General features: G+C 37.8%; 4 protein-coding genes across 7 annotated transcripts in view; 1 reads left to right on the top strand and 3 right to left on the bottom strand.

Moving 5' to 3' along the window:
- The window catches only part of tpk1 (thiamin pyrophosphokinase 1), a 63,015-nt gene extending 59,418 nt beyond the window's left edge, over positions 1–3,597 (top strand). For all 4 annotated transcript variants that reach the window (XM_062441112.1, XM_062441116.1, XM_062441113.1 and 1 more), the window contains exon 9: positions 2,584–3,597. In XM_062441112.1, the coding sequence (XP_062297096.1) occupies positions 2,584–2,726 (143 nt within the window). In that variant the 3' untranslated portion in view covers positions 2,727–3,597. The remainder of the gene's footprint in view (positions 1–2,583) is intronic.
- On the bottom strand, positions 3,421–6,666 carry sec61g (SEC61 translocon subunit gamma). The gene is made up of 4 exons (XM_062441117.1): positions 6,525–6,666; positions 6,031–6,134; positions 5,756–5,858; positions 3,421–3,586 (listed from the first exon to the last, which is right to left on the bottom strand). Exons 2-4 carry the CDS (start codon positions 6,122–6,124, stop codon positions 3,577–3,579), a joined length of 207 nt encoding a protein of 68 aa, XP_062297101.1. The 5' UTR covers positions 6,125–6,134; positions 6,525–6,666; the 3' UTR covers positions 3,421–3,576.
- Positions 6,667–7,948: 1,282 nt separating this feature from the next.
- On the bottom strand, positions 7,949–16,400 carry zgc:112332 (uncharacterized protein LOC553712 homolog). The gene is made up of 7 exons (XM_062441109.1): positions 16,323–16,400; positions 15,532–15,650; positions 13,000–13,155; positions 12,725–12,829; positions 10,751–10,960; positions 9,939–10,131; positions 7,949–9,732 (listed from the first exon to the last, which is right to left on the bottom strand). The coding sequence occupies exons 1-7, from the start codon at positions 16,331–16,333 to the stop codon at positions 9,630–9,632; spliced, it is 897 nt and encodes a 298-aa protein (XP_062297093.1). The 5' UTR covers positions 16,334–16,400; the 3' UTR covers positions 7,949–9,629.
- Positions 16,401–17,285: 885 nt separating this feature from the next.
- On the bottom strand, positions 17,286–20,215 carry si:dkey-73n8.3 (uncharacterized protein LOC100150965 homolog). The gene is made up of 7 exons (XM_062441111.1): positions 20,202–20,215; positions 19,615–19,730; positions 19,116–19,271; positions 18,856–18,960; positions 18,450–18,659; positions 17,614–17,806; positions 17,286–17,388 (listed from the first exon to the last, which is right to left on the bottom strand). Exons 1-7 carry the CDS (start codon positions 20,213–20,215, stop codon positions 17,286–17,288), a joined length of 897 nt encoding a protein of 298 aa, XP_062297095.1.
- Positions 20,216–22,040: the final 1,825 nt, after the last annotated feature.

The following is a 22,040-nucleotide window of genomic DNA, read 5'->3' as shown; positions in this document are numbered from 1 at the left end:
GATGTTTGAGGCGTAGCATTTGCTAAATCAGGTTGTATGATTAATTAGTCTCTTTATTCTTCACAAGAGAATAGATGTTTCAGCTTTATGTCTTTAGAATGTTCCATTATTTGCACACTGGAACACTGAAAACTAGAGATGGAACACTTTTATAAAACTGACAGACCTACAATTTATGTCTCACTGCAGAGTGCTACATTTTTATTTTATCAAAATGTACAAAGCCCACGAAATACCTTGGACTAATAGAAGATATTTTGCACTAACAATGCACCACGGTTGCCTTGGCACCTAATTTTCTGAGGCTGGAGGAAAATTCCCTTTAAACAGTTCCAAACTTGAAGCGTAATGATTAATATAGACCGTTGCTAATGTAATGCTTTTGATAAGAGGTTTCAGTCACGTTTTGAAAATGTACTCTTACTTATCAGACGTAAAACATCCAACTTTATGTAGTTTTTTCTTACATACAGATGTTATACATTTAAATCATACGTGTTTTGTACATAGATTATGTTACTTTATAAGAGATTATAATGGACTTTCAGAGGATGAGGAGAACAAACCCCAGCCCAGTGTTTATTGATGATGAGGCTGGGGAGAGAGTCTCCAATTTCACATTACAGACAACCACTCATGGTCCATCCAAACTTCCACTGTCTTTGGGAAGGCTCAACAGTGCCTATTTTTTTAAGAAGAAGAAGTTGAAGAGAGCTAGTTTGCAATAGAGCCTCCGGGTCAACTTCCACAGATGCACTGCAGAGAGCATCTTAACATACTGCATCACAGTGTGGCTTGCCAGCTCCACCAAAAAACACCAGAAGGTTCTGCAAAGGGTCATTAAGACAGCCCAGAGTATTATTGGGACTCAGCTTGCAGACTATTGGGTACATTTACCAGGCCCGGTGCAGGGGCAGGGTCTCCAACTTCATCTCTGACCTGACACACCATGCCAACCACCTCTTCCAGCCAACCCCATCTAATCTAATCTTAGTACTCTACACAGTAGCCTTAACACTATAAGTCCTTTACTGTTTTCGTATGTGTAAAGCAACTCTTTCAAGTTAACAAGCCAGTCTTCGATTCACTTTCAAACTCTGTTCAAAGCCCGCTGACACCAAACAGGCAGATCAGATAATTAGATCAGAATGGCTGAAAAAATCAAGTCAGGCCTAATAACAGCCACTGCTTTAGACTTTAGAAACAAGAAGAAAACAAGCTGATGTGCATCTGGGTTTAATAATAACAACCCTCACTTGAAAATGTGAACACAATTAAAGCCAAATTTGGTACATTTGCTGACCTGGTCAGAAAATACATGACTGTTTTACTGTTTAATTTGCTGCAGATGGTAAGATCATACAAAGTCGTCACAGATAAAAATGAATTAATATGGTAGCAACAGAAAGCCCCAGCTGAATATCTTCTGAGGTAGGTTTGCCCTTTTCACATTAGACATGATGCAACAGCTCCACTCCCAGGGAGCTTGTCAGCTCAGCTTGTTCAGAGCAAATGATGCGTGAATAAATGCAACTATGAATGTGGAAAACGTAATGCAAAAATTCATATTTCTACTAATGATTTGTAATTTTGCTTAAAGGTTCAGTATTTTTGCACAACTAAATCCTTTGCTAAAACAGTTTTGAAGTTTCAAGGTTAACTTAAAGCTTTGAAGGTTCTTTCAACTGCAGCCCCTTCACTTGAATCCTACAAATCACAGACTGGTAGAAGTGGATGCTCCCATTTCCAGATATTGCTGAGCTTCCTGGTTTGACCACTTGAGGTCAGTGTTGGCCAGTTGTTCCTACAGGTCTGAATGAATCCGTCCATGTTTAGTTCAAGTTTTGAAACATCCAGGTTGTTATATGCAGCTTTATTAAAGTTAACACTGAATGCCTTGTTAACAAAGGTACCATCTTCGACTGATCGTGTCTCATTGTGTGGACACAGGCACACAGAATAACATTTTCCCTCCTGACATTTATCATCAATTTCATCTATGATCATCACATCCTAATTATCCTAAAAGTGTATCTGCTCTTTTTTTGTAGGCCACTTTCTCTACTCACTACTTGTCATTATAACGGATGCCAAATAAAAAGCCTTGTGTGGCTCGTACACGTCAGTGGTCACCTTTCCTGTTATTAGCGGCTGAAGGATTCGCTTTGAGAGGATTTCTTAGCACTTCAGTAACCACAAAGTGGGAGTAAGCTCAGTGGCCTTAGCATAATAGCCTTTGTGTGTGTGTGTGTGATTTGGCTCTGAACCTTGTGTGGCCTCACTGGGTCCAAATTTCTGTGCTCTGACACAAAGCAAAGGCATGTGGACCACCTTGTCTCAGCTACACAGGGACACAAACTCCTTGAGACAACATTTTCTCTAACGAAGCTTTGACACACAGTTGGTGCCAAAGGCCATGTGCATGTACAATATAACTAATCACATTAGAAACTAATTACCTAACTTGGCTCATTAAATCATTTAACTATCAAAGTAATGAGTAATGTGATGTTACATTATCACACAGCAGGCAGTCATCACTACCACATTAACAGCTATTATGTTTCTGTCTTCTTTGTCCAGGTAACCAGGTCTTGCAGTTTGGGAAGCTGGTGAGCACCTCCAACACCTACGAACCAGTAACTCCTGGAAAACCCAGAAAGCCTGTAACTGTGACCACAGACCAGCCTCTGCTTTGGAGCATGGGCATCCTGAAGGATAGATAATGACATAGAAGAGATCCTTCTTCCCAGTCAATATTTGACTTATCAGAACACGTTGTGCTGTTTTACAGTAGAGCTGTGATAAGCTCCCTTCAAAAATTATCACAATCATAACTTGGTAAGCACTGGTACATATTTCAAAACTAACCAAAGAACCTTTTCTATCTGATTATATGGTTCAACTTAGTCGAGGATGTCTTTCTTTACTGTATTAGTAAAAAGTAACATTAAGTAGCATTTAGGTTTTTGATAGAACTTTATACCCGATGGGTTCTTCATTTTCAGTTTTAAACCCTGCTAATGAATATGCACCTCATACAGACCAGAGGAAACCAGGCCTTACTTCATTCCAATGTCTGTTTTTTATTTCATGAAAATGACTTTTAATATCAGGAAACTGAGACAATTAGAATAATGATTTATCACTATACCTACACACAAATCATCTTTAGATCTATCATGTTTTCCTTTCAATATGCTGAGGCGCCTGCATATAACCTATGTGCCTTTGATTACAGTGTTCCTTCTCAATCTAGTCCATTCATTTTAATGGAAAACAGACTACAGCCAGTTTAAAACTATTGGTGCCTTTAAATGATGGTTAAATATCATACCTTTGAAAGTCAAATGATTAAAAGTCAACCATTGCAAACATTTTTATGGAACCAAGGGTATTTATAATAGATAGGACAAATCATTCTGTGGGTTTCCATCGTTTTATTTACACAGCGAAATATCAATGTTGTGCACAGAATGTAAAAAATGCCATCCCTCAAGTCTCCTTTCACACCAGCCCAATAACACTTTGCACCAGTCTCCTGTCCCCGGGTTTTGTAGTTTGTTTGACGAGAATTTAACCACCACTGGAAGAAAAGGACAGTGTTAGTGTTTTGCATCATACCATTATTTCATTGGAATAACAGAGACTCCAAATGCATTATGCAATTCTGAATAATCTGGCTATTATAATAATCTGTATGCATGACATTTTAATGTTATCTCTTACTCTGCACACAAATAAAACCACTTTTTGTGTGCAGTAAAATGTGCCAAACATTCATAATCACTGTCTTTGTTTTGTTGAGTTTCATTTAATCATTTATGTAATAAAATGAACAATGTCTTGTGCAAAAGATAAACTTGACATACAAATAATCAGATTCTCTTTAAAATCATTAAACTGCTTAATTCTTGATAATCACTGCTTGTAATTTGGCAAATAAGAGTCTGGTTTTCAGTGGCAACTATACTGCCCTAAAAACACAAACTGCAGTAACTACAATTTAGATCAAAACTGAGTTATGACTGAAAATAAGCTTAAATGTCTGTTTTATCTTGTTACTACGTTAAGTTTTCTAAGTTCAGTCTTGCTCTATTTTAGAGAAAACAATGTAAAAATTGCAGGACCTACAAAATGTAACCAAAAACAAACTGCACTAAGTGTAATTACTGCACACTGCCTGGGTTACTGCGACAGCGGTCCAAACTGTTAACGAATGAGGTGCCAGTGACTGTAAATCCTGTATTCTAGCTGATTTTAGGACACTTGGAACTTCATTTATGTATTGTCAGCTAACTCAATCATAGTACTAATAGTTTAGTTATCACTGTGCTAGTGCCAGATAGCTAGATAGGACAAGTGAGTATACAGATATTAGTTTACAGATTTACATCCCCCTCCCCTGTCACCACTCTCTTGTTTATTTTAGGGGTTACAGGGAGCAGGTAGTACAACTCTAATCAGGTGTAACATTTCACACTATTTAACAAAGTCATAATTTATATAACTTCAGCTTATTACAGCAAGCATAACAATTTAAAAGTGTATTCACCTCGTTGATTGATATAATTCAATTCTATTAAGACAGGAACTTTATTATATTCTATAAAAGCATATATCTAATTCTAAAAATAGGTTCACATAAATGTTAGTTAAAATAAATGTATCGAGTCATTGTTATAGGCTGAACCTCACAAACCAATACCTGAGGACTGCTTGAATTCTTAACTACTCAACTATTTCCACTTTTTTAACTTGCAAACACTAAAATATAGATTAGATTAAGACTCTCAGGACGAGACACTCAGATTGTAGCTACTGCACTCTGCCTTTGCATTACTTTAAACACATAGGTAGTGTAAAGGCAAAGTCCAATATCTGCATTTCTGGGGTCATAGGTCAAATAATTTGTCATGATTTGACCTATAAAAATATCTAAATGAATACATATTTAATAAGCACATGATCACTTTTCTATCCAACACATTTAGTTTTGAACTTTGCAGCCATTTTTCTACATTTCATTGTTAGTGTAGTTTCTGCAGTTTGCCTTTGTACAGCAGTATAAACAATTGAGATTCTGTACTTTGTGGTCTGCATGTAAGAGGTTTAACAATATACAAAATTTAAGGTTTGAAAATGCTGCCTTTATGGAGTTACACTTTAGTTGGTTTATATATGGTCTTATTGAAAATAAAATAGGGTATAATTCTGGATACTTGTTCAGATGGTTTTTAAACTATTCATTTTTCATTCGAGTATTTTACTACACATAGAATACATGGATTTTTTTTAAGTGGAGTGTAAAACATTGATGAATAATCTTGCCACGTTGCTGCACAAATGGACAGACATAAAATGTATTCCAGGGAACTTCCAATTCAGTTGTTGTGTATCTGTACAGTCAATTTGTACAGATATTTACCCACTACCAGAAAAGGGGAAGGGTAGGGTACTGCACTAATCAAATTATTCAATTAGTATATCAAACAATTAGGAAAACGCTCTGAGGAATCACCACCAATATCAGTGAGATGTTGGGGGTAAACTGTTAAGATGATAGCCTTCCCAGGCAGACAGCGATCTAATCAAGACTAACACCCACCCCCACCCCTTCCTACAGGGCCACCTCTCCACTGTTTCTCTTAAACACATCATCAGTAACAATACTAACACTAAAAATAACATCAGACAGCAACTGTAAGATACAATTCACCACGTAAACATCGTGTGTTGTACTTCTGCTACTTACACAATGATGTTGTTGATGGGGATGTGGATGAGTTTGACGAAGAAACCGATGAAACCCATAATGGCAAATCCAATCGCTGTGGCCATGGCAATCTTCTGAAATTCTGAGCAAGGGGCAAAAACAATCGATATTAAAATATAACAAATCAAACTTCATGAAGACAGTTATTCATGTTCTTTCGATCCCAGATGTTTTAACCGAGAGGCTTAGACTTGACAGTGGGTGGTTGGATTGAACTGAATTACAACAAGGACCGGGCCAAAGTATGAGCCTACCTTTTCTGTCGGGTTTTGTGCATCTCTTTACGAGCCTTATTGAGTCTTTGACGAACTGCCGGCTCGGCTCGACAAACTGCATTACCTGATCCATGGTGTTAAGGCTGTAAACAAAAAGAAAACACAAAGTCAGTGTTAAGCTCAAGCTTGGACTGCTCAGTGCTGACGTGGGGCTTGTTTGACTCACACAACGTTATAATCGCAAATAAACAGTTATTTTTTTTTCTTTTCCCCAGCAAATATTTAACAACACATACAAAAAAGAAACGTGCTTTTATAATTTAAAGTCATTAGAAATTGGTTAGGATAGCAGCTCTTTCTTTGCTAATTGCTATCGTAAGAAAAGCTATCTGTCAGGTCGACGTGAAGTTAGGGTTAGCTGGAAAACCAACCAACAAAACCAATAAAAGGCAACGTCTTACATCAGTTTGTGAGCTAAAGTTTTAGCTCACATCTTTAAAAAATACAATGATATTTAAATTAATGGCACTTACCTAGGCTGAGGTCGTGTTAGACGAAGATACAGTCAGAGGAGTGAAGGCCACGTAGCTCGGAGGAGCTTGTTAATGAAGAAGAGCTGACGTATACTTTAACAGCGCATGCGTAGAGCCTCTGTCTCTTGTTTATTTGAGCTTGAATTAATTTCCACACTGCCATCTACAGGCTGGGAGGTTACTAACACATACAGACTTCTTGGTATGATTTAACTATTTTTTTCTGTTCTCACATAGAAGTTGTCCACTTAAAAAGCAACATGTATTGCTCTTTATCCAACCCAATCAAGAATTAAGAAGAATATTAAATGTTGCCTATGTTTTATTTCACACAGCAATGAATTGCCCAATACCCAAATCCTTGAATTCTATAAGAATATGTTGCATAATGAATAGAAAAATATTTCACCATTAGTTTGTACTATCAAAATACCTTCTCTCTACAAATTGAGATGCACAAGTGTATTAAATAGGGTCTTAACAAAGCAAAACATTTAGAGGACCATGCCCTGTTTCTATAAAGGTCTCATAGCATCTCATTGCTAAATAAATTCAGTTTTGATGTGTATTCCGTGAATATACATAAGTATTACATTTACATTATAATAAATGTTAGTTAGCCAATACAACTGCGCAGAGTATATGATACAATTCTATGTAATGAAGCAATATTGTTATTGTCACTTAATTAGTTATTATGTCAGAAATTTCAAATCTGCATCTCAAAATAGAGTACATTTCTGTTAACAAAAGATTGATGATGACTGATAACTGGGGTAGTTATTTGTGATCAATTAGGCCTTACTCTTTATACCACATTGTGAGGGAGCACTGGTCACAGTCCTGTAGAAACTCCACTTGCTTGTGCTACATTCCTTTGGTCTGAAATACTCCCTCATGTGATTTAGCTTAAGACATGTTTTTTAAAAGATAATTTCTCTTCATTTTTGTTCCTCAAAATAAATACTCCAAAGTGCCACATGAATACAAAAAAGTTCATGTGCTGCAGTCCATTGCATTGTTCATGTTGTTTGCTGTCCATTAATGAGCCGTCCATCAATTAAACCAGTGAATAAAACCTAACAGTGCTATACACACAGCAGGTCTCGAACATCCTTTTTTTATTTGTTCTTTAAAAAAATAACTTTTGTCACTTTAATAACATGCACATATGGCTCAAGTCGCATTACAATTCAGTCATGTTTGGATTGGATGGCACTTCCTAGGACTTTAAGACATATTCTCTAATTATTAATACAGTAAACTTTTTAATCTCTTTTAACCCTCAAACGTGTAATGCATTCCATAGTCACATGTTACTGCATCTGGAAATGTCAACACATGAGCATGGAAAATGGTAACATGGCATAAATATACTCAGATGTCACATACTATATATAGTAGCTCTTATAAAGCAACAGAAAAGCAGAACTTTGCTTTGTGACAGATTTAATGTTTACATTATGTACCAATTGTAGCTAGTATACAGTGGGGAAAATAACTAAGTACATTTACTCAATTATTGTGCGTAAGTACAAATATGAGGTACTTGTGGCCTACTTTACTTGGGTATTTTCATTTGATGCTACTTTATACTTCCACTCCGCTAGCCTACATTTCAGAGGGAAGTATAGCACTTTCTAACAGCTTTACTTAATTTTCAAATGAAGATATGACACAATGGATGATATAACAAGCTTTTAAAATACAACACATTGTTAAAGATGAAACCAGTGGTTTACAAGTTATTTAATTTCAACGTCTTACAAACAGCAGTGTGTAGTCTGGGTCACATTTCAGATGTCTATGAAATGAAAACAGATTTATTTGTGTATCAGAACTTTGTTTTTCTTCTTTTCTCTCCCATCAATCATCTCACAACCCCTTAGATTTCACTGGTGACCCTTTGGAGGGACCCAGCCCCTATGCTGGGATAATTAAAACTAGCTCCACTTACAGCAGCTACAGCAGTAACGTGCTGCTTACACACTGTTGCTTCAGTATTAATAATATTATTATGTCCTATACAATAATACATGAACCAAACCACTACTTTTACAGCAATACTTTAACTACATTTTGCTGCTAATACTTATGTACTTTTACTTACATAGCATTTTTCATGCAGAACTTTTACTTGCGATGGAGTATTTCTACATTGCTATATCGGTATTTTTACCTAAGTAAAAGATCTGAGTATTTCTTCCACCACTGATGATATAGAAGATATGTCACATTAACAGAAAACTACAACATGCTGACACATTGTAACCATGTCACTTCAATAAAGCCACATCATCAGTGTTGTAAGTCCGAAGCTTTCTTAGCTGAAACAGCAGACTGCATGACACAAAACTGTTCAACAAAAGCACAATAAGGATTTCATTTTTACTGATCAATATATGTACATTATGATTTTCAGGGCGCTATTCTAAAAGCAGAAATGTACCCACTGCCTATTAAGTATCACCGAACTGTCTCAATTGTCAATCACAATACTGTACGTGTGCCATATTGTACAGTATTTCATCCGGTTATTACTCTGTAAATTACTTTTGGAAACACTTTTCTCCTCAATATCAAAAACTATCCCTCTGTCACACTTAAGCTAAACTAACGGCAGACGTAAAGTGAGCCTTCCTTCTTAAGAGAAGTATATCAAGCTAACATTTGTAAAAGACTGACAATATCTACGCTCAAGGTACAAAACCAACTCAACTAAGAATGCCCACTTCAGTTAGTGAAAATACAGTAAAAATACACTTCAAAATTGTTTTAACATTTTTCAAATTCTGCAAAAACTTCTGTCAGTGAATTCTTACAGTTTGCCATGTGGGTTATGATTATACAATAGTCTGATAAATATAATATGACTAAAATGTAAGATTTTCTTTGATCATTTATAAAATAAATGAGCTTCTGGTAGTGATCCAATGTCTTTTGGACTATTCTGACATAAAATACTGTACATCTTTTCCACAACAATAACATTGACCTTAATGCCTCTATGAAAGTGCTTAACAGTGCTGTTTGAATGATGATGTTTATACATACAGTAGCATACAATGTCAACAAATCTTCCCTGTATAGTTGGTTTGCAGCTATTCACTGCCAGGTGATGCCGAGCATGTTGCAACTGACCTCCCACAGTTTCTGGGCCAAATCGTCATTAGAAGCAGCCCTTGAGCACCTTGCGGGAGCGCAGTCACTGAACACACATAAGGACAGAGAATGGCCATTACACACTGTGTGTTGCATTGTGTGTGAGTGTTAAATAAGAATACAATTGTCAACCATCAACTACATACAGTACAATCTGACTTTTGTTTGTCAGCAGGTAGAAAATACAGAGCACTGTGAAGCCAGCACACTGAAAGCTTTTGTATAACCGGTTGGCTAAAATTTGGTTTGTACCTGAAGTAACCTCCACTCTGACTCTCCAGGCCGGGCTGTACAGCACAGTAGATGGTGGTCTGTGCTCCCTCCACCGTTGTCTTGGTGAAAACGCTGAAGATTTTCACTGCCACCTGGATACACTGGTGCTGGTGCCTCCACAAGTCAGACTGCACCACACCCGGGTGCAGAGAGAACACGCTAACCCCTGTACCTGCAACACGCATACAAGAATGTGGATAACCATGTGAACATGTGAAAACAAGTTCCTATTTACATTTGCATTCTGTGATTTTGCAGACAATTACACAAAACTCTGTGCAAAACATGCCTCTTGTTAAAACAGTAGCAGTATCAGTGACTGAACATACACAATAACATTTGTATGTTTAAATAAGACAAGCCATATAAACCATAGCATTTGCATTTTACTTCCATTGCTACCTTTAATGTCTTATCTTGTTTGTTTCTGAGTTAAAATCATAATGGATTCATAATGGAAACTTCAGATCTAGAGAATCAACCAAGTGACTACTGGGTTGTCATATTAAAGCTTTTTCTTTCAGTTATTTGGCCATTTAGTGAAAAAAATAACAATGGGCCAATTTCCAGTGGAAATAAGATTCATATGTTACTGTTGTGTAACCTCGGAATAAGAAAAACACTATTAAACATGCACAAACTCTTATGCATGTTTGTGTGTTAAGTCTTCTATGTCTATATCATGGTTAAAAAGCACATTTGTGAATCAACTTAAAACAAAAATCTGCAGTTACTTATTTCTTTGTGACATGTGTGTAAGCTTTTATTCCTTGAAATCTTGGACTTCTCACCTTGTAAGAGTTTTGCCAGTGAGCGTACAAAGAGGACATTAGCCAGCTTGCTCTGTCCGTAGGCCTTCATGGTATCATAACTCCTTTCACTGTTGATGTCTTCCAGCTGTAGCCCGGTCCAGGTGTGGGCCACCGATGCCACAACAACGATACGGGACGGAGCTGACTGCTTTATGAGGTCCAGCAGCAGGTAAGTCAACAGGAAGTGACCTGAGGAAAGATATTTCAAGGCTATTGTCTCACACTGCCTGAACAACTATCACACTTCATATAGTGAGGTGACTACAACATCCTGTGAACAATTTATACACTGCAGGAGGTGTGATAATACAATCTGGGGTATGTCTAGAGTGCAAGCAGACATGATTGGCTGATTCACCCCCTGAGCACAAAATACTTTGGTACATTTACTGCACTGAGAAGTCATGCAAAGAGGAAAAGAAAGAGGCTGTTATTAGTTGATACTTTTAGAGCCAAATTAATCTTCTGCTGGCATTTTTACCCACTCAAATGTGAGAGGAGACATACACTCGTGTTTCCTACTACTAGCCAAAAACCAGAAACTCAAAAAATGCTACATCACCTAATTTTAGAGATAATTAGAGAGAGCTCCCATAAAGTACACATTATACACATATTTTAATTTGCTTTTTACAGTAGTTCTGATTGTTATACTGTTGTGTAGCTATTCCTGCAATAATGACACACAGGGTCAAAGTTATTAAATCGGTCTGTGACAGCTTCCGAAGTGGTGTCTGTGTTTATTTGGAAATACGACTTTCGCTTCTGATCTCTTGCCATGACCAGCTTTCTTACTCCATATGCAGAGTTGATAATATGATAATATTACTGCATCTTCAGATTGTGGTGTACTTGTGACTTCATGTGATTCTGGAGTCACAAGTGTCTGTTTGTCATAGTCTCTTCCTATGACATTCATACTGTCCACACACGCACATATTGGAGTTGGCAAGCGAACTGAAGAACTGAAGCGAACTGAAGACAACTATTTGAAATCAAACATAAAGAACATGTCATTCTCATGATGTCATGAGTATAAAATCAGTGAAACAGCTTAATATCTTCGACTACTAGTTCTCACAAAACAATTCTCCTGTTTGCCAATCATTCAGCCTCATTATGAGCTCTATGGGTGGAAATCACTGTATGTCATGAGCAAGAACGTTTATCACAGGAAAGTCTTGTGTGATCACCATTTACTGTATCTAACATTTTATTCCTATGGATAGAATGAGTCCAGTCTGTCATCATAACTTGAAATAAACTGAAGCACTGGAAAATATTTGACTGACCTCGGTGTAGAGTGTTTTGCTCTCTTTTGCTCTCCGACTATTGTTCTCTGTTTCCTGTTGATTTAAGCCAAGTTTATCCTCATCGAAAGTACATACTGTGCGTATGTATGTACATGTAAAGGAAGTCTGTGGCTGTACACATATGTATATATATACATATGTGTCTGTGTGTGTGTGTGTGTGTGTGTGTGTGTGTGTGTGTGTGTGTGTGTGTGTGTGTGTGTGTGTGTGTGTGTGTGTGTGTGTGTGTGTGCACATATGTGTGTGGGTGACCATGCTCAGGCACAGCATGTTCTTGTATCTGTCAGCCTGTGACAAAAATACCACCGAGGAAAAGATCATTTGGAAGGATTCCATGGTCCAACACAGGGAAAACACAGAGCGCTTGAAGAAAACACTAACTCTGGTTCATTTTCGTTTCTGATATGTTGGCAAGCTTCTGCGCAGCTTGTTCATACCACAAAATATATCAAATAAAAGCTTCTTTAATCAGATGATCCCTTCAATTACTGTGTAATCTTATTATAAAAACACTCAAAGATACAGTATGACTGCCAACAGTTTATGTTACATTAATTATCAAGACTGTAAAATATATTCTAACAGTCTTGCTTGACAGATTATTGAACAGTGAATGTGAACAACTTCCAAAATGACTTACCCAAATGATTGACCCCTAACTGCATTTCAAACCCATCAGCAGTCTTGGAGTAGGGACACATCATGATGCCTGCATTGTTTATCAGGATATTTACTTGTTTCTCCTCTAGAAAGACCATCACAATATAATAAAGAGTTAGTAACAATATTTCCCAAAAACATCAACAGTACAGTACAGAAGTAAACATACAAGAGATGATATCCTCCCTCTCAGAATCTGCCCAGGATTAGCCTACATTAATCATCGAAAATTAAAGTATTAAATCAATTAGCTACCTTTGTTGATGATTTCAGCAAAGGCTCTAATGGACTTGGTGTCAGACAGATCCAGCTTCCTTATAACCAAGTTTTCATTCCCTGTTTCTTCCAAAATGTCCGACCTGGCCTCCTCTGCCCTCTCCAGGTCCCTGCACGCCATGATGATACGCGCACCTGAGAAACAAAGAAGAAAGGTCATAATACTAGATTTCAAGTAGCAAACACAGTACAGGGCTAGTTGCAAGTGTTTTTAATAGACTGGGTAGGAAAGACATACTAAGAGTAAGCATGTATACATAAGATGGACAGCTGGAAATGTGAGCTCTCTTATTGTTTTAGTTGAGGCTTTAAAATTTGTGCTGCAAGTCAGTGTTAATAAAAACACAGTCCAAAGATAGCAGATGCTTTTGCAGCTTTTACTTTATAGGTATATAAACTCATATATTAAGGTAAATATTCTTCAAAACCATCAGCCGATAAATCCAAGTTTATCAAAGTACAAAAGCTTTCCTCATTAGCAGGCATCCTGATGGTAATTAAAGTGGAAATACCTAAACCTCTCAATGTACTTCTGAATATCCTCTAATGTTTTTTAAACTCACTCAGCATCTCATTTAGTCAACCACTCCACTCACATGAACACAAGACCTCCTTAACTCGCACATTCTCATTCGCCTGTGACACAAATTGCGATGTATTCTCCTTAATGAGACCAGAAAGCAGCTCAGAGGACACACATGCACTCACTCACTAACTCACTCACTCAAAGACACACAAAAACATACACGCACACCCACACAAACTCACAAATAGACAACTGCCCCCACCCCCACCAACTCAACACACACGCACACACAAAATAGCAGCAGTGCCCAGCAATTATGGAAGAGGAGAGACATTAATCAGTTGGAGCGTAGCGTCTGTATCCCATCACAGTGTCTTTGTTTCTCTGCGTCTGCTCCCATGTGGGAAAACCCAATTGTTCCCACATTTCCAGGGTAGCCAAGTTCACTCAATTAGATAAAACAGTAAACAAACTGTGAGAATGGAGGGTTATACTAAGTCAAGTTGAAGATCATCCATCAGTTGTCGACACAGTGTTATGCTTTGATAAATAATCTCAGTATGCAAATAGGGGCAAGATGCAAATAAAGATAGAAGTCATGCCTGCGCATATTACATAAATTCAGACATTTATTAGCATGTAATTATGATGGCACTCCCTCATTTAAATAATCAAACATTAACTTTTGTCTTGGATGAGTTATATGCATATTCTATTCTATTTAATCAAAATGGTAAATGCAACTAAAAAACAAATAAATTAAAAACATAAATAAAAAGGTTGAGATTCAACCCTGGTTGGATGCTGTGCCCAAAGCAACCGACTTTTCTTATGAATCAAATCTAATCATGTTGCCATCAATATTACATAATCCAATTAACTGAAAGGTGATGCCGTAATTTGACAAAGCTTTCTGCAGAATCAAATCAACGGTGTTATTACTTTCCTCTGGCAGTGATCATTCTTTCCACAATGTCTTTTTTGTTTTCTCTCTTTTTTTGTTTTCTTTTTTTACTCTTTCATTTTATTTCATGTTTTAATTATTGGTCACGTATGACAAAATGATTCCTGCTTGCCGTAAAAGCAATATTTTTGAGCATGTGCACGAACGTGTGAAAACAAACACACTCACACAAATGCACAGTGGTTGTTTTCAAAAGGAGGAGGTAGATGCCATGCTGAGCCTCTCGACTGCAGCCGAATGAACAAACTGAATCACGTATGCAGAACCAGTTTTCATCATATTACACACTCTGCATGTGTGTGTGTGTGTGTGTGTGTGTGTGTGTGTGTGTGTGTGTGTGTGTGTGTATGTGTGTGTTTGCACGCTCTACTGGGAGCACCCTCCCATCTGTCTTTTGTTGCCTGTCTGGCTTGGGAGAGGGGAACAGACCCTCACAATGCTCCCTCTGTCCCCTTGATGCTTCGTCTGTCTTCTTTCACTGTCATTTGTCTTTCGCTCCGTTGGTGAAGTGTGAAGCAACATGCTCAAATCTTTTTCCTGTAGGCCTCTGGTTTTAGTTGTGGAATAGATGCGTTCTTTAAAATGTACAAAATATATGTAATGTGTAAAAGGTTGAAGTATACTGAAGTTATAAAATCACTTGAAGAGAGAGAATAAACAAGCAGACTCAAATAAATCAAGTTAGAAACAGCTTGATTTTCTAACAAAAACCTGTATATGTCACATTGAATAAGTACACACGTAACAATGATTCTATGGTGGAGGTCTGAGGACAGAGGCACAGTTAAAGATCATGCTTTCTAGCTTTAAACCACTGAAGCATTAGGAGGCTCTTAATTCCAGGAAAAGAAGTGGAATGTGTAGGTCACACTTGGAACGTTTGTGAAAATGGAAGAAAACAAGTGAAAAAACAAAGACAACAAAAAAGAAATCAATATGATGGAGCCAGAAATAGACTGAGGTAGATTGGAGACAGGAAGCCAATTAAACACACAGCTGGAAAGACAAGCGTTTGCAGTACCTCTCCCTGCCAGGTCTCTTGCTGTCTCTTTGCCAATACCAGTATTAGCTCCGGTGATGATGACTGTTTTCCCATCTAACCTGTCCTCAGATGACCAGCGGTTACAGCAGCACACACCCCTGAACAACACATACAAAAAGTCAAGCATCAAAAACACCCCATGTTGCACAGATAACACAAAGTCACAACTGTATTCCCCTTCATACCTACAATAATTTTGCTTCTAATCGTTACTAGCACTGCTGCTCATGACCTACTTTATAAAAATGAATGCATAAAAAAATGTGTCACAGCACTGTTTTGATCCCTGGTGAGATTTTTCCACAAAAGTGAAGAAATTTGAAACCACTATAACAAAAAACATGCAGAAAATTGATCCATCGTCACAGTGATTCTCTCAAAAAACTAATGAAGGAATATTAAACACATTTTGTGTTTGATTAAAACACATGTTTGCACAGTGTTTGCTATCCTATGTCCAGTACATACAATGTTTATGTTGCCTGATTATGAACTGGATATTTTCCTGCAAGAAGGTAAGGAAATTTTCAAACAGGATCAAAACACACATGCAGTAGAAAGGTTAAATCTTTTTAATTCATGTCTATGCTGATAAAACATAACAATATTATGAAAAACTGGTTCGACTAATAATAGGATTTTTACACAAATCTAATCTGTTGCCAAATCTGGTGGCACGGTGTGGTGTAATCTCCTTAAAATTTCTAACATTCTTGTTATTAATAGAGCTAGTCACAAAACCTTTTCTCTTTTGTTCCTCCTTTTCCTACCTGCAGTACATCCTTCCTCAAACAGCAACAAATTCCCACCTCAGGACCCGTGAGCCACTTCAGCTGAAAGAAATGAACAATGTGGCTCTCTTACAGTCTACGCGTCAGTTCATCAATTGGAATGGTGCTTGTCATTTCTCTCTCCCTCTCTCTCTCTCTCTCTCTCTCACACACACACACTTTCTCTCCACCCCGCCGCGTTTGTCATCACAATATCGCGGGCGGGCCAATCAAGAGCAAGCTGACGAATAATTGGCTCGCAAGTTTACAGGCTCGGACACAGGCGGCTCTTCTACTGCCTCCTACTGTCGGAGAGACACAAATTATGATGAGCTGAACGGCCCCGAGAGAGTGCTACAATATCTCAAGCATGTTAAACACACCTGGATGTTTGGAAAGTGTGTATATAATGGTTATTAGATCATATAAATATATATAAGCTAGTTAAGTTACTATTACTGGAGGGAAATGTCTAAATCCAGCATCAGTAATGGTGTCACATTACGTTGTCTTGCAATATTGCTTTCTGGCCACTTGAGGTCCTCCCAGGTCAGATGGACAATGCTACTAAATGCCTTATCCTGTTTTGAGGATTTCCAAAACAGGCTGTCTGCTGTAAAATATATTGAATGACATCTGAATCAAAGCATAAAACATGAGAACAATCAATAGTTTGGGATATCAGTTGTATTTTTTATTAGCAACAACTACATTTATTTCCAATACCCACTTATTTGCATCTCAGCCTTTCTGACTTTTACCATTTCAACTCCTACTGATGTCTGCTTTGGTAGGCTATTCTGTGTGTTTACTTATACAATTCATGTCTATCACTTACATAAAATTCTGAGAATAGAGTAAAACTTGGAAGCTTGAGTATCATGTTTGTAGTATCATTGTACAAACATGTGCACATGATGTTTCTTTATAGCATGCAGGAGAGAATATTTGAAGTTTGTGAGCTCATCTCCAGCGGATGCCTAGCAGGTGGCAGCTCACAGCCCACAGCTTTAAGGCAGTGCCGTCATCCTGAGCTGCCCTGGCGCTATTCGCAATGGCACAGTCCCTGAAAGGAAAGGAAAGGAAAGGAAAGACTGAATCATTATGCATGGTATATATTTTAGTGGATTTTCAAGAATCCTACTAAGTAACAGCAGAGCACTTTTGTAACTGTAACTGTTATTGATTGAATGAGTGGTACAACGCTGCTTCTTGTTTTCATTTCCTAAATGGCTTTGGATGGCTGATTTGACTCATTTGAGAATTCCATGCAACAGCACCACAAACTCACTTGTAGTATCCTCCAGTGAGCAGCTGGTTCTCAGGAGTTACAGTACAGTAGATGATGGTGTGGGCTCCCTCTGCCGAAGTCTTTGACAGAAAACTGAAGGTTTTCATTAAGTCCACAAGGGGCCAGCTTATATGCCTTGTTATTTCAGTGTTCACCATGCCAGGATCCACCGCGTAAACCATCACACCTAGAACTGGAAGTAATGGGATAAACTGAATACAGAGGTGAGAACATGAGTTTCTTTCATATTGGTCGATTTGGATGCCAACTTCTCAAATCACTGAATGCTTTTTTTGTTATCGAATTACATTGTTAATATTGCTTTGTTTAAAAGAAAACCCCTGACAACAACCTAACCATATTGAAACATTGATTACATAATGCAGGAAGTTAAAACAAGAAAATGTGTTTGGTTTATTATCAGAATATCTTAAACAATAATAACATAGGCATAAAATCCACTCATTGGTAAGTTGATGATAATAAATTACAATAAAACAAAACGATTCTTTACTCATACTGTTATTAGTTCTGTGGGGATTAATAGTGAGATTAATAGTGAGGCGGACAGACAAGGTTTGATAGGTGGAGCAATAGTTACTTCTTTTAGAGTGTTTTTTTTTCTACAAACATGTTGTTCCTTGCTCTGTTTCTTGCCCAGAGCAGTTGTGGTTGAGGCATGAGACTCTCACACTGGCAAAAGATGCAGATCAATTTTTTATGCTCAGCAAGAGAGATAGAGAGGCATAGAAATAGACATAAAGACAAGCATACATTGTGCATGATCTCACTCTCTCTCACACACACAATCACACACACACATACATCCTATGTACCCTCCATCCTTTTGGCCATCTCTCTGGTAAATAGGTTGTTAGCCAGCTTGCTCTGCGCGTAGGCCCTGACAGGGTGGTAGTTCTTCTCACCGCTCAGGTCATCAAACTGGATCTTGCCAATGTGGTGAGCTAATGATGACACGTTGATTACCCGGGATGGGGCAGAGTGCTTGAGCAAGTCAAGTAGCAGGTAGGTCAGAAAGAAATGACCTGGAGAGGGAGAAAGTGAGTGAGAAGATGAGAAGAAAATTAGCCTGTTGATCAGTTGTTCTAGTGCTGCTGGTTAAACAGTAATGAGGGCAGCTGGCATGAACCCAAGAAAGTCAATGGGATTATTTTAATCAATAAGAGGACCCATATTTGCTTGCCAAACTTGCTGTACGTCTTCAACATTTTCATCTCATACCCAAATGATTGACTCCAAACTGCATCTCATATCCATCCACTGTCGTGGCATAAGCGCACATAGCCACTCCTGCATTGTTGATCAGGTAGTGAAGAGCCTTCTCAGCTGGAAAACAAAATCCAGGTTATTTAATATTCAAAAGACTTATTTATGACTTTTGTGTGTGTGTGTGTGTGTGTGTGTGTGTGTGTGTGTGTGTGTGTGTGTGTGTGTGTGTGTGTGTGTGTGTGTGTGTGTGTGTGTGTGTGTGTGCCACCCACTGTCGTAGATATTCTCAGCAAACAGGCAGATCGATTTGGTGTCAGCTAGATCCAGTTGCGTGGCGACAACCTTGGCTCCCTTCACCTCCCTCATGATATCTCGAGCCGCTTGCTCTCCTTTTGCCATGTCTCTGCACGCCAATATCACCCGTGCCCCTAGAGAGATTATTACCTCTTAATATTGAAGTGTGTGGTTGCATGTACATACATGCTGAAATCTGAACAAGGTAAAACAATGAGCTCACTTTTTAATCATTTATCTTAGTCTCAGTGTTTGTAAGTCAGTATTGCAGTCTCTGGTCTCAAATGCATCTTTTATTGAAACCAGTAATGGTCCTTGCTTATCAACATTATTTATTCCAATACATTAAAGAGTTTATTGCTTAAAGCACTTCTTTATATGTGTAATGATAGTATGATTTAGACTTAAGACATTTCCACTCTGAGTCACACTGAAAGAAATGATAAGTCTCCGCAGTCATTTTTCTGTAATTCTTGCCTCTGCTTGCCAGGTCTTTAGCCGTTTCTTTGCCTATTCCTGTATTGGCACCCGTTACTATCGCTGTCTTCCCATCCAGACGCACATCTGAAGTCCAATTGGAGAAAATCAGAGACCTGAGAAGAAGTGATTGGAGACACCGAACATAATGTTGAGACCCAATTTTACTTACTAAAAAAATAAGTATTGTTTATGCAACCTGTTTGCATAAACTTACAGCAACTCAATTACAAGGGTGAGGTTTACCACGTAAGACAAAACTGTGAATGTCAGACTCCACATCCATCATATAATAAGAATTTTAAGGTCATAGGTTTTGAAGGTTGACTTGGCAACTTAAGTTATACTTCAGTTTCTGTCTGAACAAACAATTTCCACCCAGCTAGTACTCAAAACAGCATAAATAAAAGGCTTTTGTTTGCATTTTTCCCCAGATTCTTTTTAGTTTAAATGTGGCATTTAGTTCTAAAACAACATCATATTCCTGAAACACCTCAACAAATCTGTAAAATTCAAAGTAGAGGTAGAATGTTACTGATTATCTTCTTTATTTCTGGCGACGATGTCTTAAACGAGAAGACTCTTACCTGAATGCTTGCATTTTGGTAGCTGATGACACAAAATATTAATATATTTCTCCTGAAATTTGAGAGGCTCCTTGTTTCTCAAAAACTGCTTCAAGACTGAGGTCTGGAGATGTGGCAGAGTGGAAGACACAGAAATCAGAGATAGAGGAATGACAGCCTTTTTTGACCTAAAAATGGATATGTGTTAGGCAGTCATTATTACATACAAATCCCCCTCTGTTGAAAGTCTTTAATTGTAACTAATCAATTTAGGCAGAATTTCAAAAAGGGTTCTAGGTAAATAACAAAGAACTATTCATGTATTTACTGCAAACTTTGTGAACCCTACGCTGACTCAGCATTACAAATGTTGCACAAAAGATTAATGTGATGTAATGCATCTTTTTTTCTCATCGTTATTCTTCCCAAAAATGACTATTGCAAGTTTCCATGGTGTCTGCCAGTAGTAAAGGAAGTATTCAGATCTGTTACCAGGGCAAAAATAAGAATTGGGAATATATACAAATGCGCTTACAGTGTATGTGATAGGAAGCAAGACCTCCTCATTTTAGCAAAAATGTACTGGCAATATGAGGCTGTATCAATCTGAGTGAGTCAAATTATGTGGATCTCTTCCAGTTACAGTCTTTTTAGTGTAAATGTTCCCTCCTTGTGTCTCGACAGTTTTCCTACTCAGTTGCAATTGATTAATTTGGATGGCTAAAGGCTCATATTAGCTTTAAATTAACTTTAAAATACATATAGACATTTGTATGAAACGAGAACTGTGAATTTTGTCCCCCATCACTTGTACTGAAAGGTCATTATGAAGGGATCTCTTAATGGTTAGTATGAAAAACAGGAGTGATTACAGCAAAAAAAACGTGTCAGTGGTCATTTGGGCATCTGCCTGTTGTTTTAGGACAGGCTTGGCTATCCTTTAACCTATAAGCAGCATTTTAAGGTTGCAACTGCTGGTCGTGGTGTTGCTAAGTCAAATTATTACATTTAATATTTGTAGTTTGATCTAAAGCAGTTAGATCAGATTCATCACATACCTTGCCTGCAAGATTTGTAAAGGGAAGAATCACCATTAGTGAAAACTACCTAATCTTATTTAAGTACCTGTGCAGGTGAAATTCAAAACCTGGATCCACAGGTGAGGCGACTATAATTTCAGCATTTCACCATTGTGGATTTTCTGGTGCTTTCCACAGGAGGTTTTAAGTGATCATACAGCTGCATGTGAGACTAATTTCTGATTTAGGTGACACTGGCAGTTTATATGATCCACTAAAGTTCTGCAGCAGGAAAGCCAAACTCGTATTATTACTCAAGAGTGGGGTTCCCCTTCTTTGGGGACCTTTATTCTTTTTATTTGTATAATATAACTTGTTTTTGCATTTTTATATTGTATAGAGACCATAGGCTAAATTCGGTCAACTTAGGACAGAAAAAGTGACTAACTGGTCTTGCCCTAATTTTGAAAGTCAGAATTTTCATAACCATTACAAATGTTTCTCATCCTAACATGCAGTTACCACTAGGGTGGACTGTAGCACCACACAGTGGGTTAGAACTTCCTATATATCTTCAGTCAAATGAGAGTTGAATATTTTCTCACATGAGGAGGTTGAAATCACTTCAATCTACAGTCAGGTCCTGTGTTGGCCGCCTCGCCAGGTCTCATGTAAACCATGTGAAATCCAGTCATAACTTCCTGTTTTCACAAACAACTTACACACAAGTGTGCACACATACACACATTTATAAACATACTCCTGCTGACCCAAACCAGGCCTAAATGAGTGCTGCCAGCTCCTCTCATGTGGTCTCTCTGTGACGCTAGCTGGTCTGACT

The sequence above is a fragment of the Scomber scombrus genome, chromosome 20, assembly GCF_963691925.1.
Source record: "Scomber scombrus chromosome 20, fScoSco1.1, whole genome shotgun sequence".
Lineage (NCBI taxonomy): Eukaryota > Metazoa > Chordata > Actinopteri > Scombriformes > Scombridae > Scomber > Scomber scombrus.
The sequence above is the reverse complement of the archived record's forward strand: the minus strand, read 5'-3'. Positions and strand labels throughout refer to the sequence as shown.